The sequence below is a fragment of the Eupeodes corollae genome, chromosome 3, assembly GCF_945859685.1.
Source record: "Eupeodes corollae chromosome 3, idEupCoro1.1, whole genome shotgun sequence".
Classification (NCBI taxonomy): Eukaryota; Metazoa; Arthropoda; class Insecta; order Diptera; family Syrphidae; genus Eupeodes; species Eupeodes corollae.
The window spans coordinates 131,033,665-131,061,439 of NC_079149.1; the positions used below are offsets into that span (position 1 = coordinate 131,033,665).

At 36.7% G+C, this 27,775-nt stretch overlaps 2 protein-coding genes across 2 annotated transcripts; one reads left to right on the forward strand and one right to left on the reverse strand.

Moving 5' to 3' along the window:
• Positions 1–6,773: 6,773 nt before the first annotated feature.
• On the reverse strand, positions 6,774–17,613 carry LOC129950251 (homocysteine-responsive endoplasmic reticulum-resident ubiquitin-like domain member 2 protein). Its single transcript, XM_056062127.1, has 4 exons — positions 16,887–17,613; positions 7,974–8,605; positions 7,347–7,907; positions 6,774–7,281 (listed from the first exon to the last, which is right to left on the reverse strand). Exons 1-4 carry the CDS (start codon positions 17,055–17,057, stop codon positions 6,912–6,914), a joined length of 1,734 nt encoding a protein of 577 aa, XP_055918102.1. The 5' UTR covers positions 17,058–17,613; the 3' UTR covers positions 6,774–6,911.
• Positions 17,614–20,792: 3,179 nt separating this feature from the next.
• LOC129949362 (nuclear pore complex protein Nup214) lies at positions 20,793–27,295 on the forward strand. The gene is made up of 12 exons (XM_056060765.1): positions 20,793–20,959; positions 21,069–21,204; positions 21,265–21,452; positions 21,515–22,534; positions 22,591–22,783; positions 22,856–23,133; positions 23,205–23,386; positions 23,456–23,782; positions 23,837–25,051; positions 25,106–25,308; positions 25,372–27,082; positions 27,151–27,295. The coding sequence occupies exons 1-12, from the start codon at positions 20,924–20,926 to the stop codon at positions 27,176–27,178; spliced, it is 5,517 nt and encodes a 1,838-aa protein (XP_055916740.1). The 5' UTR covers positions 20,793–20,923; the 3' UTR covers positions 27,179–27,295.
• Positions 27,296–27,775: the final 480 nt, after the last annotated feature.

Here is a 27,775-nt window from a genome sequence, read left to right on the forward strand (position 1 = left end):
TTGAAACACAAATCATTGGAACGATTCGTTTCAACTTTGAACATAAAAGTATCAGCTGTTCAGGAAAATGAATTTCAGTCCGGAAAATAGAAAAATACATTTTTAGAGAAAAACAAATGCGCAATCACACTTTTTTTCCTCAGAAAAATTCTTTGGGTGATTTCCGATCGATCAGTATATATTCAAAAATTTTCCCGGATCGATTTCAATGAAATCTATAACTGTCCCCTAACTGGCGCCTTAAAAGTTTTTTAGACTTTTGTGTTTTGCATAAGTATCTTGGTTAACACTTCTACACTATCAAGCTGACTTTAGAATTAAAGCCGATGGATAATATAAGGCGATGTCAAATTGCCAGTCCTTCTTGGAAAACCAATTATTTTTTATTACTTCCGTGATTGATTTTCGTTACATTTTTTAATTACATGTTTTTTTCACGGGTGCTATGATGGTGACGAATAAATGGGGAATTTTTAAATTCGTTTTAGTTGCATTTTGCAAAAGTAAAATTAAGCTGGGTTACATCATTCGGTCTTATTGCATTTTTTCAAAAAAAATTAACACCGAGTTCCAATAAAAAAAATAAAGCTTAATGAAAGAAAGAAACAAATTTGGCTTTATTTGACTTTGCAAAGAGAATTAAGGCCGAATATAACTGCGGCGGCGGCCGGCGGCGTATTAACATTTTAACTGCTTGTAATTGAACTCTAAAAGTACTGGAGAGCGCTAGAAAACGCCACCTCGGTGGTCTTAGATTAAATAAAAAAAAAACCTTATGTGCACCTCTTCGCGGTAGAGTTCGGGTAACGGTATAAGCAAACAAACCAGCATTGCTGGTCAGGGTACAATCTTGTCCTTGGGTAGTATTAGAAGCTCCCTAAAAGCGGTGGTCGACGGTATGAAAGTCTGGTGGGGGAGGAGCCTATCTTGTAAGGCCAACGGCAACAGCAAGCAGCGTCTGTACTCATAATGGGAGGCTGCAAAAGGCCTCTGTTTCCCATAGTGGGTGGCCTTTAACTGTATATATTCGACCATCCAAAAAGTCGTAGTATGCCTGTCGAATCGAAGGCTTGCGTGTATAATGTAGTAAATATGTTATACAGGTACGTGTTATTAACCGCAACCGGGAAAACACTGTATTGGAGCGAGAATGTATTTTTGTTTATGAAATATGAAAACGAACGGTAATAATTCCCCAAGAGGTCACCCAGCTTTCGGATTTGGGGGTCATACAACAATGGCAATCGTGATGATACCAATAATGAATCAGAATAAAGATTAAGAAATCCTTCAGATTCAACAAAACGGACTTTTGGCTACAAAACACGAACGAAGATTGGAGCATGGAACGTTTGTTCCCTGTACGCACCAGATACACAGGTACGAGCAGGTAGAGCGTGAAATGCTTTGGCATAACAGCAGCATTTATGGTGTGAGAAACGGGCCAAACGAGATTGTTGTACTCTGGCGAAGAGGAGGCAGACAGAGGCCATCATGTTGACTAAAGTCTTATATCCCGGAAACCGATTTCGCCGAGGATTATAACGGCGAGGCTTAGCTCAAAAATCAGAAAATCATCATTATTCAATGCTACGCTCCAACGAATGAGGCTTCAGCGGACGAAAAGACCTCTTTTTATACTCATCAGAATTCGGTGTACAACGGTGTTCCAGGGGTCGATATCATTATCATCATGGGGGACTTTAATGCCAAAATTGGTGAACAGACTACAAGCTTTCGTTAACCGTTGTCTGCTCTCTATTCTGATGATCCGTTGGCCGCAATCCATTTCTATCGTTGAGCTGTGGAATAGGACCGGACAGAAAAAGTTGGACGTAGACATCAATTAATATCGAAAACAATATTTTCTATGAAATAAAATAAGTTTGAAGCCAACATTTTTAATTTTTGAAAACCTATTTGAGTCAAAAGTAAATTTTTACCAACTTTTGTTAATTTTTTTTTAGGTTTTTTATTTTTTTTTACAAAAACTGTCAATTTGATTTTTTTCAAAAAATCAGTTTTTAGCCAATATCCACAATTTTGAAAAGATATTTGAGTCGAAAATCAATTTTTACCAACTTTTATACATATTTTTTAGGTTTTTTTTTTTGTAAAAAAAAACTGTCAATTCGATTTTTTCAAAATTTTACTGAATGTTGACAACAATATTTTTTTAAAGATAAAATAAGTTTGAAGCCTAAATTTGATATTTGAATCAATATTCAATTTTTACCAAATTTTATTAATGTTTTTTTTAGATTTTTATTTTTTATAAAAAAAACTGACAATTCGATTTTTCTCAAAATTTTATCAGATTTCAAAACATTATTCTCCGTTGCACAAAATTGTTTTAGAGATGAAATCATATTTCGGTCGTAAAATTTTAGAGGTGACACATTTTTTTTAGTTTTATTGATTTATAAAAAAAAAAAACTTTATATTGATTTTTTTCAAAAAATATGCCTGTTTGGTATCACGTTACAATAAATTATATAAAATTTAATTCAAGTCTCTAGCGTTTTTGGTTCGAAAGATATTTAGGGTTAACCAATATTTTCAACTTTTTTTTCAAACTGCTATGGTAAAAAAAACCACCCACGCAATTTTCTTGAGAGCCCTTTCTGCATCTTTCTGCTTTATTATCTGTATAACAAAATTTATTTCAAAACGATATCTCTTTTGGTTCTTCTGGACGTACGAACGTACGTACACACGCACGAGCAGACATCTCTCTAAAAATCTTTTATTTCGACTCTAGGGACCTTGAAACGTCGAGAAATGTCAAAATTTTCAATTTGACAAATCGGACCCATTACAATAACTTAAAAATAAAAAAGAGGTTGGGATGCGACCCACACTGATAACTTCCCATCCCGTCTGTCGATTTGTCTTGCTTAAAAGTTTGTCTATATGTACTCGTATCAATTTTTACCAGATTTGCGTACTAATTTTTGTAGATTTTATTTTTTATGAAAAAAACGGACTGTTGGATTTTTATATAAAAATTACTGAATATCGAAAACAATATTTTTTGAGAAATAAATAAATTTGAAGCCAATATTTTTAATTTTTGAAAGCTATTTGAGTCGAAAGCAAATTTTTACCAAGTTTTACTATTTTTTTTTTAGAGTTTTATTTTTTTGTAAAAACTGTCAATACGATTTTTTTCAAAATTTTATCAAATGTTAGGTTGTATTTATTGTCAAAATTTGTCCTAATGTTGAAAACAAAATATCTTATAAGTAAAAATTAGTTAGAAGCTAATATCTCCAATTTTTGAAAAGATATTTGAGTCGAAAATCAATTTTTACCAACTTTTATACATTTTTTTTATGTAAAAAAACTGTCAATTCGATTTTTTTCAAACCTTAACTGAATGTTGACAACAAGATGTTTTGAAAGATAAAAGTAAATTAAAGCCAATATCTCAAAGTTTTGAAAAGATATTTGAGTCGAAAATCAATTTTTACCAACTTTTATAAATTTTTTTTTAGGTTTTTATTTTTTTGTAAAAAAACTGTCAATTCGATTATTCTCAACATTCTTCAAAATGTTGAAAACAATATTTCTTATAAGATAAAATAAGTTTGAAGCCTAAATTTCAAGTTTTTGAAAAGATTTTTGAATCGATATTCAATTTTTACTAACTTTGAGTAATGTTTTTTTTTAGATTTTTATTTTTTATAAAAAATCTGTTAATTAGATTTTTCTTAAAATTTTATCAGATGTCAAAAACATTATTCTTCGTTGCACAAAATTGTTTTAGAGATGAAATTATATTTCAGTCGTAAAATTTTGAAGGTGACAAATTTTTTTTTCAGTTTTATTGATTTAAAAAAAAAAACCGTTATATTGATTTTTTTCAAAAAATATACCTGTTTGGTATCATGTTACAATATATTATATAAAATTTAATTCAAGTCTCTAGCGTTTTTGGTTCGTAAGATATTAAGGGTTAACCAAAATTTTCACCTTTTTTTTCAAACTGCTATGGTAAAAAAACCACCCACGCAATTTTCTTGAATGCCTTTTCTGCATTTTTCTGCTTTATTATCTGTATAACATAATTTATTTGCAATCGATATCTCTTCTGGTTCTTGATCTATGGACGACGAAAAACGTCGCGAACGTACGGACGTACGAACGTACGTACACACGCACGCACAGACATCTTTCTAAAAATCCTTTATTTCGACTCTAGGGACCTTGAAACGTCGAGAAATGTAAAAATTTTCAATTTGACAAATCGAACCCATTACAATAACTTAAAAATAAATAAAAGGATTAAGCGCTTCAGGAATTTTTGTGAGTAATATCACGTACGTTCGGGAATCTCTTATCGTCGTCCATATCTTCAGAACCAATAGAGATATCGACGTCAAATAAATGTTGTTATAAGTTGAGATAATAATGCAGAAAGATTCAGAAGGAACTTTTAAGAAAATTAAGTATTTAATTTTTTAACATAGCAATTCAAAAAAAAGGGAACATTTTAGCTAACCCAAAAAGTTGGTAAAATTGATTTTCGGCTCTAATATGTTTTCAAAAATTAAAAATATTGCCTTCAAACTAATTTCATCTTTAAAAAAAATTTGTTTTCGATATTCAGTAAAATAAAAAAAAGTAGTTTTAGTTAATTTTTTAGAAAAATTCAACTGACAATTTTGCAAAAAATAATAGGAAAACTAACAGAAAATGATAAGATATGGTTTTCGACTCAAGTATTAGGAGAACAAAGAAAGATATTGGACAGGCTCAGCCAACATAAGAGACTTCATTTGCAGTCAACTTCATTCTTTGAACGTAAATTTAGACCAAGGCAGCTAGTTAGTTTTTCAGCGTCATGAATTTCAAATTCAGAACTTTACTTCGCAAATCTCTACTTTAAGTTCATAGAACAAAAAGTACCAACACAATTACTTTCTTAAAAATACTGCTCAATCAAGCTACAAGTCCATCAGGATTTTTATTTTGAATTGTAAGGAAATATTAGTTAAGTATTTCTTTTTCAAATTGACAAGGAACCATTTTACAGAAAGCATTAAATGAAGCTGTGCAGAAAATAAATAAATCATAGAGTAGAAAAGTTCAGCTTTCAGTTAAAGGAAAAAACATGATCAACTGTCATTTTGACATGAGTAGACTTCACTTGATAGTTAGGGAGATTTTTCTTGACTAACTTTCCAATCAACTTTCCAACAAAGTTGCCTTAATTGGAATGAAAGTTTTTGGCAGCTGGCCAATCAGATCCTAGAAACGTGCCTTACTTTCAAGTCCCTTATGTCGCCTGAACCTGTCTATTTTCTTTAAATTATGTATTTACCTCACACAACAAAATTGTATGAATATTTTGTTAAAGTTTTAAGCAAGACAAATCGACAGACGGGATGTGAAGTTATCAGTTTTGGTAGCACCACAGCATCTTTTTAATTACATTTTTTTGTAATGATAATGAATTAGTTCTTAAAATCTCTTCAATTACATTTTGAATTTATTGAAAAAGTGTATGGAGATCCCAACTCTAGCTAACAACTAGTTTCTTATAATTTTTGTATTACACATTTGAAAAAATCAGAATCACAAGTCTAACGTGGTAAGTAGTAAGACCTAACAATTTGCCATGTTCTAAATTTACAAAGGTTTAAAACCATTTTATATCATATATGTTGCATTCCTCCCCTTAAACAGTTCAACCGTAATACTCGCGCTTCTAGGAATGCTCATCAGTATACCCTCGAGCCCAACTTCGGTCGTACTGTCAAATACAGGAATTTGTTCTTTAGCCGTACTACGCGAATGTGGAATGCCTTACCACACTCTGTCTTTCCTAGTCATTGTAATATTCAGGAATTCAAAACCAATGTGCACCGACATCTTCTTTTAAACCCTCTCTCCTCTTCCTAGTGCTCACACTGTGCCTCTGCATAATAAGGGTAGTAATATTCCCTTGAGTGTGTGTTTATTATAAAAAAATGCCGTACCAAAGAAACTCTGTTAAAGTTGATGATGATCCATAACAAACAAACCACAAACCATGTTCTTTATAATTGCAAAAATGCAAAAACAAAGTTATCAATATTTGAAAGCATTTTTAATCTTTTATTTTTTGTTTGTAATTCTATAAATAGTTTTTTTTTAATATATAATGAATAATCTGTTTTAAAATATAAATATATGTATAATAAAATTAAAAGATTTTTGTTTTTTTGTTTTTTCTTCAAAAGATTATAAGAAAATAGAAATATAACATTTTACTTGTTTTGATTAATTTCATAATTCAGCTTTTACTGGCTCCAATTGTTGAAAGTGAAATAAAATTAAATATTCTTTAACAGCAATTTTCACAACTGTATTCTTATGAAAGACCTAAATTTTTAACACATTTTCTAACAAAAGCGGATTCACTCAAAACTAAGATAGTTTAATCCCTTGAACTTGGCCAAACCTTTGACATTGCATGACAGGACAGATCTTTTTTTTGATGAAGTGCATGTTCGATTATAATTGACTGACGGAAGGCGCATCATCAAAGATCTATCAAAGAAATATCACTCAATTCTTAAAAACAAAAGAAGTCCAACTTGGAAAGATTTCAAAAACTTTAAGTGAATCCACTTCCACTTCCAATAAAAAATAATAAACAATAATTCTATTGATATGTAAACAAATGAAAAGAACGTAAACATCGTCGTTAGTAATGGGTTGATATCTTTTGTCTTACCAACAATTTACATCCCATCAAGGGGCAGGGGAAGGTAGAAACGCACATAAAATGTTAAAACTCCTAAATTTAGTGAGTTATATAATTATATAATAATAAATGGTACAATAATAATATTAATTCAAGAATACTATAATTACAACAAATAGATCCAAAATTACAATAACATATACTCGTATATATAATATTACAATGCTGGCGTTTCGGGCAGCAATGAAGCAAAGAATGACACAACGAATGTTCGAACGAATGCTATTAGCGACGTTGTTGTTGTTTCGGATCCTGGCGGTGCAGCTGAACTAATCAATGGTTCTGAATCTCCAGCAGTACTTTGATTAGTTTCTGTCGTTGCCGCCGCTTGGGGAGGAGTATCGTGTGCTGTGGCTGCTGCTGTTCCTGCTGCTGCTGCGGCTGCATCTCCTCCCGCTGGAGCATTGTTGTCATTGATGTTTTGATTGTTGTTTATATTTCTATTGTTGTTGTTAGCTTGGGCTTGAGCTTGGGCTTGGGCTTGGGCTTGGCCTTGTCTCCGGGTTTGAAAGAATCCCGTGTGATATCTAAAAAATATATTTTAACAAAATTAAAAACAAATTTTCTTAGCATAGGCAATTTTAAGACTTACAGATAAATTCCAAAAGCAATTATAGCAACAACGAGGCACCTGAGCGGCGATGAGTAGAAATAAACAAGTGTGAGCAGTGCTAAGAGGCGAGTGACTGAGTAAAAACTGTCCAGCCAATCGCGATTGTCTTGTTCTTCTTGAACAATATTGGGAAAACGGGGTTGTGGTGGTGGTTGTTCCACGTTTTCAGCTGGAACTGGAGCTGGAGCCTGTGCTGGGGCGGCGGCTGGTGCCGCTGCTGTCCCCACAGTTGGAGCAACACCTGGTTGAGGTTGCTGTGCTGCTGTTGCTGTTGTGGTTGCTGCTGCCGTTGGCGGTATCACAGGTATCACTCTTGGAGCAAAATTGGCTCTTGCAGCTCGACTCGTACCAGGCGTGTCCGATTCTGCAGGCGGCGGCGGCGACGAATAGGCTGATGCCGACGGCACACTACTGGTTGCAGTAGGTATTGTTGGTTGTGGATTTGGGAAGCCTGGTGGCATGAACTGTGGCATCGGCATAAACATTGGTATGCAGGGCGCAATTTTTGGAATTTGATCTTCATTAAACGTTACATTAGCACTGAAAAAAAACGAACAACAGTTCAATTTAATTATAAAAAGAATATGGAAATCAAATAAGACTCACAGTTTAAGACACTGTTCCATGTAGTTATGATAGATCTGCTGAACCCAATTCTGCATTGCCACCTGTTGCTCCGTAAGGGGACCAATATTCGCCTGACCCGGATAAAGGTAAGGCATCACATTGGGCATATTACTAAGACATCCAGCAGCGCCTGCAAGTTGTGAAAATGCAAAAGCTATATTTGGTATGTGTTGTTGCTGCTGTTGTTGCTCTTGTTGAGTTGTCGTTGCTGATGCTGATGTTGCTGCTCCTTGTGGTTGTTGTGACGCAGCTGTAAAAGGTGTTTTTGATGCAGATGTTGACGCTGACACAGATGGAATTGATGCAGATGTTGATGCTGATGATGATGATGAAGATGCAACATTTCGATGACGTAGACCATCAGTTGATGATGGTATCACTGGCGGCGGGGGTATTATGGGTTTTTCCAATTTTTGTTCTTGTTTTTTAATATTCAACAATGGCTTGGGTTCTGGTAATTTAGGTCTTGTGGCACTAATCTTTGGTAAGTAAACTAAATGAAAAATATGATTTTCGGTTTCAACATCTTTGTAACTTCGTAGGATGTCTTTAAGTATTAGTTCATCGTTGAGCAATTGGCCTGAGTAGATAAGTTTTTGTTCTGGAAGGCTCTGCAGATGGAAATAAAAATACACGATTAATAATAACGAAAAGAAATAAAGTCTTGCTGTATTCATAACATTCTAGATTGCCTAAAGAGTTAAAAACAAATGCATATCAGGTTTTGAGAGTTCTTAATAGCTTAATAGTTGTGCAGTTAAACTTTTTGGGGAATTTTTGTTACAAGTTAAGGCAATAAACATATTTTTATTTATATTATACGCGCACTCAAGGGGATATGAATACCCTTATCATGATAAATCATAGTGCGAGCAATTAACAAGGGAGGATAGGATTAGAAAGGAGATACCGATGCACATTGGTTTTGAATGTCTGAATATTGTAATGAGTGGAAAACATTGAGTCTGGTAAAGCATTCCACATTCGTGTGGTGCGACTGAAGAAAGAATCTCTGTACTTTACAGTACGTCCGAAATTAGGCTCAAGGGTATACTGATGAGCATTCCTAGAGGAACGGGTATTACGGTTGAATTGTTTGAGGGGAGGAATGCAACTGGCTATTTCATTAGAGCATTGTTTATGAAAGTAGCGATAAAATAATGACAGGCATGAAACCTAGACAACGGTCAATTATCATCTTTAGAGCTTTCTTTTGAATTCTGTCTAGGAGACTCAAGTAGGTTATAGGAGCACCTGCCCAGATATGGGAATTGTACTCGAGTTTCGGACGAATATAGGCTTTATAGATTATAGCGAGATCAGTAGGAGTAAAAAACTTCTTGCACCTTCGAAGAAAACCTAAACACTTAGCAGCATTTTTGGCGATGTTAAATATGTGATCACTCCACAACAAGTGGTTTGTAATGCACATACCTAAGACTGAAAGCTGTTCAGTCTCCTCGATGCAAGTACCACTCATGGTTTTTGATTCCCCATTGGACAATGCTGTCAAGAACAGAATTTAATGAGCTCATCATACGCTGCCGTTGGTAGTCCCCATCCGAAGAACAAAGATGAGAATCTAGAAACGAATATGAAAAGCTGAGGCTACTGTCATCAGCGAAACAATAAAGTGGGTTAGAAGTTTCAGACAAAAGATCATTTATAAAAATAAGGAAAAGTGTCGGAGACAAAACGGAGCCCTGAGGCACACCAGCGTTTATTTTGTGGATATCATATTTGAACCCGTCCAAGACTTGTTGAATTGAACGGTCCGAAATATAATTTCTAACCCAACGAAGAAGGGATTCATCAATACCAAGTGCACTCATTTTCGATAAGAGAACTTCGTGCCAAACTCTATCAAATGCCTTTGAAATATCAAGTGCAATAATCTTACTTTCTCCAAAACGATATAAAGATTTGTTCCACTGTTCGGTGAGATAAACCATGAGATCACCAGTGGATCTATTGCAACGAAAGCCATACTGCCGGTCATTAAGAAGCTTCCGTTCTTCAAGATATTTCTTAAGCTGAAAATTTATCAGTGTTTCCATGACCTTGGAAAGAAGGGACGTAAGTGCAATTGGACGATAGTTAGATGGTGAGGAGGATTCGCCTTTTTTAGGAACAGTTTTCCATCCACTCGGAAAGAGACCTGTAGCGTAGGACAGATGGAAAAGCTTACGCAGTGGTTTTGCCAGCGTTGAAGAACACCTCTTCAGAACAATAGCGGGGATACTATCCGGGCCAGCGGATTTGTGAATGTCAAGATTTTTAAGTACTCTAGTAACTGAACGAGTGCGAAAGAAGATCCGTCCCATAGAATCGTTTACGCTTTCAAGTACAGCCGGAGTCATGTCACTCATTGGCAGCATCGAATTAACTGCAAACTGAAAAGAAATGAAGAGCACCCTCTTAAGTGGAAAATTCCTTAAACATACCTAGTGAAAAGGTTCAGAGTGATGATTTTTTGTATCTTTTATATGGATAAAAACTCTGACTTTTTAAGTTCAGTTTCAAGAGACTAGTTCAATTTAATCTGAAAAAAAAAACTGAATTAAATTTAGAACATATTTTTGTATCAAACTAGGTGCAAACTATAAAATTGGTCAAATCCAAGTTTACCTTTGAAGTACTCTCTGAGGCTTTCGGATAAACTTGAGCTGTTGGACGCGTACAGAAAATAAAACAAAAACTCTTACGCCTTGTCTGAGAGCCAACATCAAAATTTCAAAGTAAATAAAACGTACAAATCTAAATCACATTTTTTTAGACATCTCAGCAATGAAAACGCTGAGAGTTAAGTGTCTGGAAATTATTTATTAATAGTCAGGAGATTTTGTTTGATATTATCGTTTACTAAAGTAATTGTAACTCCTCCAAATCTTGGGGAATTTTTGGCAGCACAATATGTGATCGTCCCAGGAGAGTTAGTTTTTAATATAAATATTGAGAATTACGAAATGTTCATTTCCTTGACGGAATTGGCACTCAACGACATTAGATTGCATTAATTCTAAGTGTTTTGTATTCTCTAATTAAAAATGCTGTCAAGCCAAAGGACTTAGAGAGAATTTAAGCTAAAGATTCACATTATAAAAGTATGGTTGTGAATCTAATAAAAGACACGATTAGATCGCACGATGACTCTACAATCCTTAAATAAAGCAGCTAAGTAGATTTCAATTTTCAATTATCAATAAAAGAAAAGGTATTATAGACGGTGCCCTGAGGCATATAAGCATTTCATTTGTAAGTTTTAAACTTGAACCCATCCAAAAAAAACTTGTATTCAACGATCTGAAAGATAATTTCTAATATCTAACAAAGGAGGAATTCATCAAAAACGAAGACATGCATTTTCTCTGATCGAAAATTTTGATGCTATAGTTTATCAAATGCTTTTGCCAAAAAACAATATTTTACTAAGTTTCAGAAAATTATGATATGCCTATTTAACTTTATTTCAAGTTTCAAGAAACCCCCAATTGCTTTTATGTATTTTCTTCAAATCAGAACTTCTATTTTAACTATTTGTTAAATTTGAAAAATGCCCATTTTCATTTATATTTTCACTTATATTTGAACAAAATATTTAATACAACGAATTTAAAAAAATATCTTACTCTCAACCATTCCTGTATGTCATTTCAGGAATTTAGGGGACCTGCAGTTTTTATGCCAATTCCGAACGCCATTCCAGCCGTAGATGGCCCAGAGCGTTCCTTTAAAATTTCCAATTATAGCTATCATTGGTTTTCATCATTGAAACACATCATTTGAACTTCTTTGGCAGATCGTTTATAGCTATCATTCAAAAATTTCTGTCATTAAAAATAATTTCCTGATTGAATGCACCGAAACATTTTTACTGACAGAAATCTGTCATTGGAATTCAGTGTCCATGAAAGCTATAACTGGTCCCTAAGACAGGAGAAATCTAACAACTTATGAATATTTAAGCTGCTATAAAAAATCATCAAACATTTGTTCAACAAAAAAAACTACTTCATGATTTTTAGCCAGCGTGTTTTTTTCAGTTTAAAAAAGTTATGTTTCAAAAACCAGCCGTGCTTTCGAATTTAAGTTATGAAAACGCATCGGAAAAGTGAAATCAAATTGCCAAAAACATCACCTTGTCGATCAATGTAGTCTTACTTTCTCGAAACAATTTTAATATTGAATAGTGTTCGGTTCGTTGACAAGCGTTTCCATTACCTTGGTAATAAAATGCACTACTGCCAAAGAGTATCTTTTAAAATAGTACCCATGTATATTTTAAGGTTGGATTTTCCATGTCATGTTTTATTTAAATTTCGAGTTAGAAAATTTTGCAAGTAAAAAGGAAATTTAGTTTTGATGGAGACGAATATTTGACTTTTTGGAATCGGGTGAACAAATCCTTTTTTAAAACCTATTTGTAACGAGACTTATAGAGTAAGATTGATGTTAAAACTTAGATAGTAGTGTTGACACCTTTAAAAAAACACTCCTTCAAAACAATTAACTGTGACCGGGAAAGCTGAAAGTTATATGTCTGACGGTAATTTGGAGGCTTATTTGTAGCTTTGTCTGATTCCATTCGCACCGAAATAGTTATTACATTAATGTACGCAATTTTTCATGGCTTTAATATTCGGGCCAGACAACACCCCAAAGAGTTTGTGCTGAGATCTTCGCTGAGTTGAACCATCTAACTCAGCTGGTCAACGAGCCCACTCGAATATCGGACGTGGTAGGTCGAGCAGAAAACACTCTTGACTTGTTTCTTACGTTCTATCTCCTCTGGACTCATCTGACCATTGGTAAAATGATTTGGTGGCTAGTAATAAAAGTGAGCTTAAACAATATAAATATGACACAATTTTGTGTGTGAGATAAAATAGAAGATCTCTGTTCTTCACTTGCAGACGTTATAATAATGGGTGATTTTAACATCGATTGGTTTGTTAATGGGACTTACAGAAAAAGAATTTTCGAAAGTATATCGGACATCCCATTTAAAGAAATAATGACTAAACCAACAAAAATAACGCAATTAATAGATAATGTAATAACAAATATTGAAAACACAAAGGCAAAAGTGAAAAAAGAATTTAAAATCAGGGACCACGAATCTTTAGAAATCCTTATCGAATCAAGTTTTATAAATAAAATATCTACTAAAAAATTTATTCGGACATTGGCACTTAAAGAAACCGTTTTCCGTAGTCAGCTTATTGATAATGAGGTAACAAATCTTAGTTGGAATAATGTAAATGATACAGCTAAATCTTTCAGTATGAAATTAAAACATAATGATAAATAAAATGATAATTTCAAGATCAATTAATAGGAAATGTTGATTGGTTCTGAAGCCTATAGTCCAGCTATGCCAAGCTTCTTGAAAAACGCAGACGGCACATGGACAAATTCAAGTAATGAATCGCTGAACTTGTTATTGGACACTCACTTTCCTGGTAGTTCTCTTACCGAAACTTGCAACAATTATATACGTTCAAGTTAGTTCAAATACAACATATCCACAAAGTCTGATCCCAAGGGATAAGCTACAGCTTCAAACCAGGACCAGATGGAATAATACTAGTCGAATTACAAAAGACTTCTGATATAATTGCACCAATCCTTGAGGCAATTTTTACCAGCTGTCTTTACCTGGTCCATGTTCCCTCGGCATGGAGAGAAGTTAAAGTTGTTTTTATACCCAAAGCAGGTAAATGCTCGCAAGTCAATCCTAAAGATTTACGACCCATAAGTCTAACATCATTCCTTCTTAAGACCTTGGAAAGATTGATTGATATCCATTTAAGGGCAAGTATCGATACAAGACTTCTGTCTTCGTCTCAACATGCCTACTGTAAAGGTAAATCGGTGGAAACAGCATTACACACTTAAGTACGCACCGTCGAATATTCCCTCCATAATAAAGAGTTTACTATGGTTGCTTTCCTTGACATCGAAGGTGCCTTTAACAACGTGGACACATCGGTACTAACATCTCTTAATGTAGAGAGTTCGTTTCGGGATTTAATTCATTTAATGCTTACTAGCAGAATAATTAACTCAAAACTGGGCAACTCTGCTGGTAGACGATTCGTTAGTAGAGGGATACCCTAAGGTGGTGTTCTATCCCCTCTCCTCTGCCTATAGCCTATGCGGACGACGTTGCTAATTGCTATAGCAGTTTCAGGAAAGCATCTTAACATCCTAAAAGAACTCTTACAAAATGCTAGACTAATACTTTGGGATGATCGGTGTGGACTGGGTGTTAACCCACAAAAAACCGATCTGGTTTTATTTTCGAGGAGATACAAAATGCCATTTGTCAACCCTCCTTATATTAAAGGAATCCAATTAAAATTCTCAGACGAGGCTAAATACCTGGGTCTTGTCTTAGATAAAAAAAACTAAATTGGAAACGCAACGTACAGGAAAGAGTCAAAAAAGCTACTGTAGCTCTCTTTTCTTGCAAAAAAGCTATTGGTAATAAATGAGGTTTACAACCCAGAATCACGCATTTGCTATGCACATAGGTAATCAGACCGATTTTAAAGTACGGTGTGGCAGTATAGTGGACTGCTTTAGAGAAAGGTATAAACAGGGATAAACTAAATAAAGTCCAACGTTCAGCGGAGGTGTGTACTCTGAACGACTGAAATTAAATCTCTCATTCCGCTTTCCCAATCATTAGGCGGAACTTTTGGCGATAAAGGAAGTCTTGTCCTGGCTCAAAGAAAACGTGATATCAACATCTGATATCCGTATTTTCACTGATAGCAAGGGCGCTATCAAATCTCTGGACTCTGTCTCTACAAACTCTATAACAGGCCATAACTGTCGATCATCTCTAATGGAGATGGCGCTACAGTTTAATATTCACCTTTGCTGGGTGCCAGTCCATAGAGACATTCCAGGTAACTGTAAGGCAGGTGAACTCACCAGGAACGGTACAGTACAGCCCATCCTACATGGCATACGAATCGCTACTTGTAAACTGCTGATAATGCAAGACGCTGTGAGGAGCGCAGGCTCCAGGTGGAACAACATCACCACGTGTCAAGTCACAAAAACCATCTGGCCAACACTGGATTTAAAACTTTCAAGGTGCTTGCTCTCTCTAGGCAGATCGCATATAAGCTCGATAATAGGTGCCATAACCGGACACGCCACGAGACTAGGCGTATTCTCAAATGACTTGTGCAGAAGCTGTATGGACGAGGAAGAGGAAGAAACGGTTCTTCATCTTCTCCGCACATGCACTGCTCTGGCTCGAAAACGCAAGAATTACCTATGAGAATTCTTCTTTAACGATCTAAATTATATCGGTATAATCAGCCTCTAACGTTTCGTAATGGACTTAAGCTGGTTTCATTGAGCTTAGGAGGAAACCTCAAGATTCATGTGGTATCACAATGGGGCATTAAACTGGCCTAAGTTTTTCCGTTTCCATCTTGGACAGACACTATATAACCTAACCTAACCTAACCTCAAGCCAATCTAACTGAGGACATCTAGAATACGTTTAAGCAAGCCAGGAAGGCCTGGAACGCCCATATTCCACGAACCAAATTTGTACATGCCCAAAAATTACGGCAAAAAATACTGCAATGTCCCAAAGTCAGTACAAATGTTTGGTCCTTTGTAAAAAATATGAGGGATTCTTCCTCTTCCTCGGTTCCTGCGCTCGTTGTCAATGACACTCCATTTGTTTGCTCTTAAGAGAAAGCTAATCTCTTGTATAGGCAGTTTGCCACCAATCCAACGCTGCCAGTGAGTGTTATGACTACGCCTGTCATCGAGACATTAGTAAATCTATGGGCCCAATCTTTTTTCGCACTCGTACTGTGGCGAGAGTCCTGAAAGATCTTAACATGAATAAATCGGCTGGTTTGGATGGTATCCCAGCTGTTGTTTTTTGGAGAAAGTAAGATTATTTCAGTTGGTATTTCAAGAGTAAGAGCTTGGGATTAACAGATCTGATTCTAATAAATGTAACATATTACTAATATACCTACTTTCATTTTGTCTTATTCGCAAAATATGACCTACGTTGTATCGGTCATAAAATCGTCTTTTTAATGAGTTTTAGGGCTTCCTCAAAAACGGTTTCGATTTACATTGACTTTCTACAATTTTGTCAGATTATAAAGATCAACTTCCACAACTGATTTCAAGGTCACATAAATCAAATTAACAAGATAACTGCTAGTTTGATTGGCCATTACAAGTTGAAAGGATTTTTGATGACGTTTTCGTCTAGAAAGTTGCAATTAGCCATAACTTAAAGTTCGCAACAAATTTCCAAAGCTTATCCATTAAAAAAACGATAACCTACTTAAGGACTTATTTATTTATTCAGCTGATGATTAAGTAATGCAAAATAAAGCCATCATCTGTTTAAACACATACAAAATTACCCATCTCCTACCTTATAGTTTCAAAACAGAGAATACGCGTCACCTATTTCATTAAGAGTGATTACGTATTGTTCTGGGTCTCTGGAATTATTCAAAATGTAACAAAAAATCAATGTTTTCAAACCTAATTTACATTTTGAATTAGAATTAGAATACATTGAGTTTGCATGACCCTCTTAAGGTAAAATTAGCGAATTTACAAATTCTAATCAAATGGACTTCTAGAAATCAGACAAATACAAAACAATGGCATTTGAAGTTCCAGCACTGCTCCGAAACCGCACGATAAGATAACACACGCAAGACTTTCCTATCTGATATGAGCTGAGCTCGCTTCACTTCTCCCTTCACCCCACTTATTTCTATTTTTATGATGTAATTTATAACAACAACAAAAACCAACAAAAAAAAGATAACTAATCAATAAGTAGAGTATATATACAAATATGTACATAGGAACTATACTACGAACCGGATTCGAAGGATGCACTTGGCACAGGTGCAATTTGAGCCTTCGCACAGTCCATGAGGGCTCACTATGGACAATCAAGTCCTCGAACTGTTGATTCGCTGTCTTGACAATCAACCGAACGTCTTCCAAATCCGAGATTGATGATAATTTAGGAGGAGCGTTTCCTTCCATTGCACGTATTGAGTTTCTTCCACCAATGATTGCAGAGTTTTTAAAATTTCTTCCACAATTTTATACAAAACTTCCACACAAACTCAAAATACCCAACCCAAAAGGAAGAAAATGATTTTCAAATGAATTTTTGTCTTATTTTTTTTTTGCCAAACAAGGTTTTCACTTTTGGATTTCTATTTTTTCTTTTTCTTAAAAAAAAAAATTCGTTCGTTTTTTCCCAGTTTTGTTTTATTGCGCTGCGACTAAAACTTCAAGACTTAAACAATTATATTAATTTTTTACACTGTTAATTTGTTATTGAGACGTATTCACACTTTTCTTTTATATTTTGCTTGGATTTTTATCTCGTCTAGATTCCACCAGATCGTTTTAAACTCGAAATTTCGTCGTCGTCGTCTTCGCAATCGCAAACACAAATCACAATTATTTTTCTTTTTTTTGTCTTTATTATTTTTATTTAAGTTTTTGTCAGTGTCAGTTTGAGTTGATGGATGATAGGGGGTAGGTGAAGAGCGAAGGGGTATTGTTTTGACAGCGTATTTTGGATTTGTTCATTTCTCATTGGTCGATTTAAAGTGTGAGAGAAAGAGATAAACATATTGTTGTTTTCATTTCATCTATAATGAAAAAAGGAAAAAGATAACAATTAATGGTGGTTGAAGTAAATAAAATTAAAGGAATGTAAATTAATTATTAACGATATATTTGACCTACTTAAGTAAAATTTAAATAATAAATTAATTTGTATGTAAATTGCATTAAGTAGGTATGTTTTTGTTTTTGTGTACTTAAATCATTATTTAGTCAGAGGCATCTGCTGGGGAACACAACAAGAGATTCAGAATCACTCAAACTGTGCTTATAAGTAAGTGTGTCCAATGAGCCAGGGCTTAAGATCTTAAGGCCCCACGCTTACTAGGCACCTATATTAAGTTCAATTTGTAGTTCGCTGATGTAATTCGTTGTTATCTTGATCTACATCGTAAACAAAAGTATTTCCAGAATATTATGATGACAGTAGAATAAATTGAAGACGTTAATTTATATGAATAAAATGATTTGAAAAACTTTTGTTGTTTTAAGCAAAATATAATACAAAATACTAACAGAAACTAAGACATAAGAAAGACGTCCACTCTATTTATTTTTGAATATTCATAAAACCAATGATAACTTTCATTCCTATCTTGTTTTTGTTTGGTTTGTTATTCCATTTCCTATTAAAACAATATTCAAGTTCATTTAGCGCTTCCAAAAATATGTTTTTTTTATTGCTGTCAGTATATTTTTGATTTAATAAATCTTAATTTATCACATTGGCAGACACAAAGTGTCAACATTTTTTTATAGATTTGCCTTTGCATAGTAGATTATTTTTTATAGCGAATTTGAAACAGAAAGTGAAAAACTAAACCTATGGAACTCGAAAACGAAAAAACCTAAAGTTATGAATAGATGAGGCACAATTTCAGATTTGTTTCAAGATTTAGGTCTGAAAGGACATTTTTTTTATGTTTTCTTCTTAAAAAGGAAAGAAGATAAATAAATTGGATGCGTCACCTGCCAACGCTCCTCAAAAAACGCATGTAAAATATTATCGTTATTACACATTTAAACTTCAAGGAGATTTACAACGCTATGATATTCTGCAGAATTATCGAACTCTTTCTCTCTATTTACTTTTTTTGGAGGTTGTATAGACATTTCATATCGCTTATTACAACGGTTACAATACTGTTTTTTGAGATTAACACATTTTAAAGGAATAGGTTTAACGCCATTTTTAAAGAGAACTTTATAAAAAGAATAAAATTATCTCAAAAGTATTTCTTAAAAAAATTGTTAAGTTATATGGCCATGAGAAAAAAATCAATGTGATTGTGTCGGTAAATACTTTGAGTAAAACTTTAATATAAAACTACTTACAAAATCGCGAATTTATGTAAGATGTAAACGCAGTGTTAACTTTTGTTTTATCTTATATATATATGTATCGTAAAGTATTCAATTCACTCTAAAAAAAGGGCCCCTAATGGTAGAACGGAACTCAGGTTTAAAATTTAGTTGATGTTCTTTCTCCAAACTTCACCTAAGATCTTAGCTTAATTTTTACAAAAGAACTTTATGTAGAAAATGTTATTAATCTTGTAGAAACTATCCCCAAAGTTCTAAATCAAGGGACTTTGCCCCATGAGAATCACCCAATTTTTTAACATATTTCGCGAGCTTTTTTTCAATATCCATTTTTTTAAAGACGTGGCAAAATTAACACTATATTTGTTAAGTACAAATTTTTAAATATTTTTTATTTACATTTCTTTCATTGGTAGATATTTTTTATTATTTGCATATCTTCAAAATATAATTTTTATTATTTTGTGGCGATTCAAATCAAACGATTCCTCCTTTTAGCTACGACCACCAATAATCTGTCAAAATTTAGCTCATAAAATGAATGACAGTTCAATAATGTACACTATAAAATAAAAATTTGAAATTTTAGATAGAACTTCTAAAATTCTTTGCTAAATCTTAGCTTGACTTTGTTTTTAGGAGATGTTTTTGGAAGCTAAATTTTTTCTACATTTGCTTGTAAATAAATCATTTTTAATGGGGTGACTTTTCATTACCGCAGCACGAATTTTATTCCGATTATTTTGTACAATTAGGTAGGGTTCTTAATGCAACATGTTTTAAATATTAAGGCGAGGAAACGCCGTTAAATCATAAACAACAATATTTTGTTTTTCGGTTAAATCATACTTTTTTGTATTTTTTTTTGTTTTTGACCCACTGCACATTCTAAAACAAGTGTTTTTCGAATTGATTGGGCGGTGTAGTAACAATGAAGTATGTTTGACTAGAATTCAATTGAATTTGTTTAAAATGTATGAATAATTTGAAAACAATATTAACAAAATCAATGAAATCTCCCAAAAGAAATCATTCATGGTAGCACAAAAACAGGAAGAAATGTCATAACCAACCGTTTTTGCGTGTGTTTTATGTAAAAAAGTGAATTTTGAAAGTTAACTTAAAATGGAAATAAATGTTTCCAACCATTTCTCCTTGAGGTCTTGGGTTCGATCCCTGCCTATGCCACCTAAAGTTTTTTCACGGGTACTGCCTCTTGCGAAGTATTGACAAATTCTCCAAGAGTAATTCTTGTGATGAAAAGTGTTTTCTCGAATTTGCCGTTCTGTTTCGGCTTAAAACTGTAGGTCCTTTCCATCCCTGACAACAGTACTCGCACTGATGAATGGTTGTAAGTAGTCAGTCACTAGGCCCTAGGCCCTAGTTCTCAAACGGACTGTTGCGCCACAGAATTTACTTATTTTTATTTCTCATTTAAGCTACGATCTTTAATAATCTGTCAAAATTTAGCTCATAATAAATGCACTCAGCAATTTTTCAGTCTGCTAAATTTTGACAAATCAAAAACGTACAACATGAAACAAGAATAAAAAGCTGCATTTAGTTGTAAATAATTCATTTTGTTTAACAAAATGGTTATTAAAAAGGAGAAGATCGAATTCTCAAAAATCATACAATAGAAATAAGTACCTAATTTTACTTCTTACTTTTGGTAACAAAAAATCCTTATTATAATCCTTGTCTGAACGACTTCACTCATAGTTTCAAAAACAGCCACCCTGTTATTTATTTCCCCACTGAATCCAACCACTCCACCTGTCAACTGAATCCAATTTGACATTTCGCCAAAAACCAATGAAAAGTAATTCTTGCCTTGCTTTCAAGACTTCATGGACGCGCAATAAAAAAAAGTTATTTAATAATTGTTAAAATAAATTTAATTCTTTGTCTTATATTTGTGCACCCAAAACTTTATAAAATCCGCCAAAATGGCACTCGAACGTCCCTCACCAATCGATGTGACCGTAAGTTTCCATCTCTAACTTCCTAAATACCAGCCCAATGAGAATGGGAGGGAAAAGAAAAACGCCGGTTCTCATCTCATTCTCTAATTGCACATTTTCCTATTTGTAGGATATCCAATTCAAAACCCACGACAGATTCACTGTGTTCAATCCAGGACAACTGCGGAGCTATGTGAATCTTCTAGCCACAGCCAGCAATTATAATCTCATGTTTGTGGGAAATCCAAATGAAGCTGAACTCAAAGGTGATTATCCCCATTTGCAATTATAGGAAGAAATCAACTAACAAAAAACCACTCTTTTAGTTATCGTGATAAAGGACCTCATAGAAGCCAAAGCATCCGGCAAAGGACTCCATGCACGACAAGTTCAACTCCCCAACCAACCCAATTGCCTCGCAGTCAGTAGCGATGGGTCCATGCTCGCTGTGAATTACACTCAAAACGGCTGCGGTTTTGTGGCCATTTACAGCGTCCCAAGCTTCACAAAAGCTGTAAGTTCCTCTTAACTAATTCCTCATATCACAGATCACTCATAGAGCAGTATCTTCTCTAGAACATCAAATCACTACACCATATCCGTCTGCCTGGTGATGAAAACATCTCAGCCCTGCAACTCCTCTGGAACCCAGTAATTGCAGGGAGTCTTGCCGTCGTCATGAGCAATGGAGCTCTCGGCATGTATGACTTCAAGAACAGCGCCTATGAGTTTCACACCTTGGACAGCAAAGAGCAGATTCTTTGTGGATCTTGGAGTCCCAAAGGCAAACAAATTGTCCTAGGTTCTCACAATGGCAAACTAGCTCAATACAAGCCTGACCTTAAACTAGCTCGTACAATTCCCTGCCCACCGAACATTCATCCAGGACCATTTGATACCATTTCGGTGCAATGGTTATCAACCTTCCAGTTCGCCGTTGTCTTCCTTCAACGTGCCGAAGACGCTACTCCATATCTATACATAATCCATGCTCCAAAAGCCGGAAATCCCACCTATACAAACTACTTCGACATTTGCTACAGCTTCACAGGTCCTCGAGCTCCACAAGTGAACCTGATGCACATCCCACAATGGAATCTACTTCTTGTGACTTCGGCAAACGGAGTCGAGGTCGGAGTTTTGGGCACCAAGGAAACCAGTGAGGCCCCCACATGGATACAATATACCCTGCTCGATGAGGCTCGGATTGAAATGCCACTCACTGAGAAGAGTGACGAGACCTATCCCATTGGATTCACCCTGGACACCTCATCCACCCATCAATTGACCATTGCCGAGAAGAAGCTGCCCGTTATGCCAATGATTCACGCCCTCTCCACCCATGGACAGTTGGTTGCTTTTAATTTCTTAAATCTGCAGCCGAATACTCCAGATATATGTTCTCCACCTCCACCGCCATCGGACACCTCGGGAATGTCACAGTTTAAGCCTGTGAGTGAGATGCTGGGTCAAAAGAAACCCGAGATCACGATGCCTGCAGTTACTTCGATGCCTCTGGCTGTCGTCAGTCAACCACCTCCTGCAGCAGAGTTGTCCTTCGCTCCACTCGGAGGAACAACCTCAACACCAGCTTTGGTGAGTTTTATTTCAAGTTTTCAGGAATAAATAAAACTAAGGTCTTGATCTTTAAGGAAAAACCCAAAGCAATTTTTGGAACACTATCTCAGCCATCTGCTGGTGGAACGACGATGTTTGGAGCCCCACAATCTGGATGGGCGCCTTCATTCGCCCCGGTGGCAAGTGCTCCCACAACCATGTTTAAAAATACTGCTCCTGTGAAGACAACACCACAACCAACTCTCGGATTTGGAGGAGCAGGAGGAGGTAAATTTTGATAGTTCCTATTTCTCAAAGTACAATTACATTTTTCGTATCCACCCTTACAACAAAACAAAGATCTAAAGAAACCCCAGGAACAAGTTCAGGTCCAACCACCAGCGAACATCATGAATCCCGATAAAAATAAACCTCTGCTCACTGTCCAGCCAACTTTCAACCCTCCACCGGCCATAGTTTCCAATCAATCAGCTCCAACGTCTCAGACGCAACAAGTGGCAAAATTACCATTAAACGAGGTAGATGACATCGTCAACGAGATGATTCTCTTCCAAATAACGTCGTTCGATCTGGAGTTGAAGAAACTGGCCCATCAATCGAGAGGACTTCTCAATAATGTGAGTATCTTTGATTTGTTTAAATGGACATAATTTTGAATGGGAGGAGATTTTCTTCCTAAAAAAAAAAGGTTGGAAACATGGAAGAGATGAAGGAATACTCGAAGCGTTTGAATAATCTTCAGGAAATCGTAGATCAAGCAAACGAAAAAGAATTCGAATCCGATTTGAGATGTCTCCATAATTCCTTGAACGAAGCCTGCGCCATGGTTGCCGAGTGTCGAAGCAAACTAAACATGTACAAGTATCCTGAGTAAGTTTTGGAAGAGAAGACGTTTAAGACAAAAGACTTCAATTTTGATGCCTCCAATTCTTCTTCTAGTATCGCAATCCTAAAGAACGCCTCAAACTTTGATCCAATCAATCGTCGGCAGTTGGCTAAGTTGCAAAGTCTTTTGGCCAACAATCAGGCTCAGATCCAAATCATACAAAATCAAATTGATTCCCAATGGTCCGACTTCCAGGACATGGTCAAGCGGAATTCCCGAACTCACATGCATACTCCGTATCTCGAGGGAATCTATCAACGCATGACCAAGCTGAAGGACATGATCGCCAGGCAGAGAACCAAAATTAACTACTTCAAGTCTAAGTTGAAGCAGTATGGACTCATCTACAATCAGCCTCAGAATAGCTTGAAGGGCGAAGTGTGAGTACCTCAAGTTGAATCCCCTTGGAGTTAATTTAGTGACTTTTTTTTTAGAACTCTTGAATCCCTAACGGACACAATCCTCTCAATGAGTTTGGGTCCAACTGTACAAGAGACAAACTCCAAATTGACCAAAGAGAAATTGGCGGCCTTGCGTGAAGTGATTGCCAATCGAAAGGTGACCATCATCAAGCCCCAGCGCCCCGATCGAGTGGGTCTGAAGTCGGAGGTGATTTTGGAGACAAAGATGAAGAGTGACCGGAAGATTCGAGATGGTGCCGCCACGAACATGGACAAAATGGAGCAGGAGCGTATTAGAAACGAACAGCAGCGCATTCTGACTAAACCCACAGCCACCAAAGCAATTGCTCCTCCTCTGAGTATGTCAGCGATCTCGCAGCAGCCGACAAGCTTTGGTTTCGGCGGAGATCAGCGTCCCCTGTTGAAACCAAGTCCGACAAAGATTGAGGATTACAAGAAAGACCAACAGCGACCGCAGCAACCGCAACAACAACAGCAGCAGCCTTTTATTGTAAAACCTGTGGCATCAACCGCCGGACCGATGTTCCTCAAGGCAGCTACGACACAAAATACAGCAGCTGCGATTCCAGCTTCATCCAGTTCGTCGGCTTTTTCAGGCTTTGGAACTACATCGAATTCCGGGTCGAATGGAATGTTTTCGGGTCTCTCGATAACACCAACGACAATTCCGGCATTCACAGGATTCGGGACGAGCTCAACGTTGGCTTTTGGAGCTCCAAAGCCTTTGACTACGAATCAAATGGCTAAGGAACCAGTTGGGGTTGACAAATCTGTGAAGGATCAAAAGGAGAATAAGCCATTCGCAACGCCCAATTTCTCTTCTCCTTTCGCGGCAGTTGCTCCAACAAAGACTGCCGAGCCGGTGGACAAGGAGAACAAGATTCCAGACTCTTTTATTCCTCTTGGAGGTAAGTCTGAGAGTTCCTCCTTATCTACGAGTTCAGCACAGCCTCTGACTTTTGGTATCGGCGGTGGAACAAGCGCTTCTACAGGATTCTCCTTTGCCACTCCAAATAATGCTCCAAAGACGACCACAGCTTCAAGTGGAGCTCCATTTACGTTCTCCTTCGGCTCGGCGACGACCGCAACCACCGCCTCGAAGACTCCGATGTTTGGTGTCCTACCGAAACCAACACCAACAACAGCAGCTATAAAATCGGAAGTTACCACAGCATTTTCTGGAGAGCAAGAGAAACCAGAGAACTTGGATGGAGGCGATAGCACTGGGTAGGTTTTTTTTGTATGTCTTCTTTAAGACCTCTTCTAAAAGTCTATTTAAAGATTCACTTTCAACTCCTTGAACCTTGGAACTCTGGGATTGCCGGCTACTCCAAATCTCTCTCCAACACCCTCAGTTTCAACTCCAGAATCAAGCAGTGGATCGTCTGTTACAGTTGTCAAGACATCCACAGCTTCTAATCCTGATCCCACGGACTCACTTTTTGGGAACTTAAACATCTGCAAACCCACAACCGCTGAGAATGGTAAGGCTTGTTTTTTTTTTGTTAAAAGTGTCCTTGATGAAGTTCCCATTTCATCCTTTTCAGCTTTCAAACCTGCGTTTGGAGATGGTAACATCTTTGGGTCCAGTTCCTTTGCGACTGAGGCATCATCAGGAGAGAATAAATCCTTATTTGAAGGCACTCCTGCAAGCAAAGAGTCGTCTGGTGGTTTTGCAGGATTTGGTTTGACGAGTGATTCCTCGAAGTCTGCTTTTGAACCGACGGCAACTGGAGCATCCTCAACTGCGGACAGTACTGCTTCCTCCTTGACTACAACTTCCATCACAACAACAACAACTACTTCATCTACTAACCTCGCCCCAAAAACCACTCAGTCCATAACGTTTGGAACCACCTTAGCGTCGTCGGTATCGTCGTCCACAACCCAAGGATCTATTACCACTGGGCAAGTGGCAGCAAGTACAGCTGCTCCTCAGTCTGTCTTTGCCACGTCTTCAGCTGGAGCAACCTCGATTTTCGCAGCGGCAGCAGTTGCCACAAGCACCACAGCAACATCTGGAACTTCATTCTTCGGTGGAACTGGGCTTTCTTTTGGATCAGGATCTACACAAGGTACTCCTTCCATTTTTGGGTCATTGAGTTCGAATGCTCCTGCTCCTGCTGCTGCTCCAACATCTGTTGCAGAATCTCCATTCGCTGCTATAAGTCCAGCGGCGGCAACTTCGACAGCAGCGCCAACTTTCGGCACACCAGCCACTACTTCGGCTAGCGCTTTATTTGCTTCGGCAGCGGCAGCAACAACGCCTACGCCTGTGTCGTCCAGCTCGGGGAGCATTTTCGGTGGAATACCGAAGCCGGATCAATCAGTTTTTGGTCAACAGCAGCAGCAGCAGGACGGAAATGTTTTCGGCTCCCCCGCTAGCAACGATCCAGCAGCTTCTGGGGGAAGTCTTTTTAGTGGGCAGACAACCGCTTTTGGGACTCAAGGCAATGCAAATAGTGGTGGTTCGATTTTCGGGGGCTCCGCGAATGCCCAACCGGCGGCGGCAAGTCTATTTGGAAATGCAGGTAGCAATACAGGGGGAAACATCTTTGGCAGCCCAACTCCCAGTTCTGCATCGAATGTCTTTGGAACTCCCACTCAGCCTGCAACGGCATCGGGTGGATCTATCTTCGATCAAACCTCGAATGCTGGACAATCAGGAGGTTCCCTCTTCGGACAAACCCAAGCTCAATCAGGTTTCGGCTCGCCCACCAGCCCCTTTGGAGGTGGTGCTTCATCTGGAGGATCGATTTTCGGAGGTGGAGCAAATGCTGCCAATCCAAAACCATCAGCTTTTTCGTCTCCTGCTCCGGCTGCATCTACATTTGGCTCCGGCAATGCTGGAGGAGGATTTGGTTTGTTCTCTCAGACACCAGCCTTCGGCTCACCATCACAGCCGAACGCAAACACTGGCGGAGGTTCATTCGCTCAAGGTGGCTCGTCCATCACTCAAACCGGGTTCGGCTCACCCAATTCCGGAACGGCTTTTGCAAAGCCCGTTTTTGGCGGACAGCCAGCATTCGGTGGAGCTACTGCCTTTGGATCACCCCCCAGCTTCGGATCAGCACCGTCTTTCGGTAGTCCCAAAGGTTTTGGATCTTTTGCTGCACCCGCAGCAACCGGAGGAGCATTCAACTCTCCGACTCAGAATAACAATTTGTTTGAGGCACTTGGTTCGTCTGACACTGGGCTGACATTTGGCAATTTGGCACAAAACAACAATCCCAATCAGCAGAAACCTGCTTTTGGAGGGTAAGATACAAAATTTAAGAAAATTAAAGAAGAGAGAATGAAGTTAAAAATTGTATTTTCTTTTGCAGATCTTCCTTCATGAGTTATCGTTCTTAAATAGTAACAAGAAAATAAAGGAAAATTAAATTTACTATGCGTGGAAGTGTCTCGTTTTTTATTTTACTGTTCGATTTAATATAACTTTGTTTGAAAAATAAATACGTAGTTTATAAATGGTTGTTTTTTTTTCATTTTATATATATTTAGTACAATTAGATCTCCACATTCTTGATGTATGGTTCAAAAATAAATCTCTATGTTTTACAGTAAGTCAGTGTACTGATTAAAAAACGAAAGTCAAGAAACAGGGCGGTGTTCGAGTGATATAAATGTATCGCCTATCACTTTTGAAGTTGTTCTGGATACAAATGGATCCAATGCACCTGCAAAAATAATTTAATAGTTTAAGGTCTCCTGAATTCGATTCTTTGTCTCTTATAATTTTTCGATCTCATCAGATTGAAAGGAAACCAATTGATATTAACCCTACCCCCGTGTACTATAAAATTTCTACTTATCGTGCACTTGGGGACTGTGTGCCCAAATGTAATTTTCATACAAAATGTGAGACAGTTGTGCTGAAAAGCCGATTTTAATTTAAAAAAAAAACTAATTAATTGATAGTTTATTGAAAAATGAATTGAAATATATAAT

Excerpts from the sequence above, each read along its gene's own strand:
- LOC129950251 (XM_056062127.1), bottom strand. The coding sequence starts at position 17,057 with ATGGAAGGAAACGCTCCTCCTAAATTATCATCAATCTCGGATTTGGAA. Across the intron at positions 8,606-16,886 it reads AAGTGCATCCTTCGAATCCG|AGCCTTCCAGAACAAAAACT; the intron begins GTTCGTAGTATA and ends TTCCATCTGCAG. Across the intron at positions 7,908-7,973 it reads ATGGAACAGTGTCTTAAACT|TGCTAATGTAACGTTTAATG; the intron begins GTGAGTCTTATT and ends GTTTTTTTTCAG.
- LOC129949362 (XM_056060765.1), top strand. The coding sequence starts at position 20,924 with ATGGCACTCGAACGTCCCTCACCAATCGATGTGACC. Across the intron at positions 21,205-21,264 it reads AAATGAAGCTGAACTCAAAG|TTATCGTGATAAAGGACCTC; the intron begins GTGATTATCCCC and ends CCACTCTTTTAG. Across the intron at positions 23,134-23,204 it reads CGAGAGGACTTCTCAATAAT|GTTGGAAACATGGAAGAGAT; the intron begins GTGAGTATCTTT and ends TAAAAAAAAAAG.